The sequence below is a fragment of the Monopterus albus genome, unplaced genomic scaffold (genome assembly GCF_001952655.1).
Source record: "Monopterus albus unplaced genomic scaffold, M_albus_1.0 scaffold284.1, whole genome shotgun sequence".
NCBI classification, from domain to species: domain Eukaryota; kingdom Metazoa; phylum Chordata; class Actinopteri; order Synbranchiformes; family Synbranchidae; genus Monopterus; species Monopterus albus.
The window spans coordinates 439,974-441,261 of NW_018128164.1; the positions used below are offsets into that span (position 1 = coordinate 439,974).

Consider the following 1,288-nt stretch of genomic DNA (forward strand, 5'->3'; position numbering starts at 1 on the left):
GGAATGCCTGCAGAACAGCTGGTAACGTGACAGGGCTTTGATTAAAACAGGTGGTATAAATGGACAAACTCCAATTTGAGGCTTGTTAGGACAGGCTTGTTGACAACAGTGCTACTGACCAGACAAAACCAAATCAGTTCTCAGTTTGTATTGTCATTTTAATATGTATGGTGTATTTTACCATACTTAGCCAATGTCTCCAGCATGTATTGCATCAGTGAGTCAGGAGATGTGTAATTTAACCAGCTAAGGTGTAAACTCTGGTCTGAGTCCAGCTTAAGTGTGATACAGGACTGTGCACAGAGTGAAAATGAACTTTCAAAATTTAATTTGAAAGGGAATTGATACATAAAGTTTAAAGATTAAATTAAGCATTTGCTGAGAATTTTTTCCACCAAACTGTTCTGCACTAAAAAATGTTTTATTATGTTTAGTCATGAATTTTCCAGTGCTGCTTTCCTGTTTCTTCCAGCTCTGCTTCTGCTATATGATGTCACCAACAAAACGTCCTTTGACAACATACAAGTAGGTGGATTTAAGTTGCTCTTTGTTTCAGATATAAAATGCATGTTTGTGGAGTGTAGGGGTAACTATCATGGAGCAAATCTGCTAACAACACAGAAAGGCTACACTGAGCCCTGCCGGTGGTTGAACATGTTTGTTCTGTTTTACACAGATAAATGAGACGCTTTGTGGTACATTTGCCACTTGAGGGTCTTTTTAAGTAGCTTTAGGTTTTACATTTGAGTGAATTTTATTTGTATTCACAAATTCTAAACACTGCTGTGAAAGTATACAAAAATCAGGCAGTGTCTTGAGTTAACAGAGGAAAAAACATATCAGCAATTAGGATTTGCACTGTCCTAAACAAACATTACCTTCTTCCTTGATGTTGGGGGGAAAAACTAACTAAACTGCAGCCCTCATCTTATTTTATAAATATGAAACATCTCATGTTTTGCCATCAATAAAAGTCAAATAGCAATTAGAACTGGTAAAATTGCACTTCTCAGAAGCATCTCTTTTATTACCATCCTTCATAACGCCACCGCTGTCAGAGGAACTGAAGCCACGTCTGTTGATGTAGAGATGTCATCATACCTGCTGTTTCCCGCTGTGTAATAATTGTACCCTGCAACAGAAGGGGTGGCAATTTTCAACTGCTTTGACACTGGTCATCAGGAAAACATGACTTCTTCAAAGCAGCAAAGAGGCTATTAAGGGAAAGAAAGGTTGTTTGTCACCAGTCTCAGCCAGAGGAATATGATATGCCCTTCTGCCCTCACCG

The 1,288-nt window shown here is 38.5% G+C and overlaps 1 protein-coding gene across 2 annotated transcripts in view; it reads left to right on the forward strand.

The window, feature by feature from the left end:
• Positions 1-1,288, forward strand: part of LOC109973216 (ras-related protein Rab-26) — a 43,130-nt gene that overhangs the window by 19,145 nt on the left and 22,697 nt on the right. For both annotated transcript variants that reach the window (XM_020622631.1, XM_020622630.1), the window contains one exon: positions 473-525. In XM_020622631.1, the coding sequence (XP_020478287.1) occupies positions 473-525 (53 nt within the window). The remainder of the gene's footprint in view (positions 1-472; positions 526-1,288) is intronic.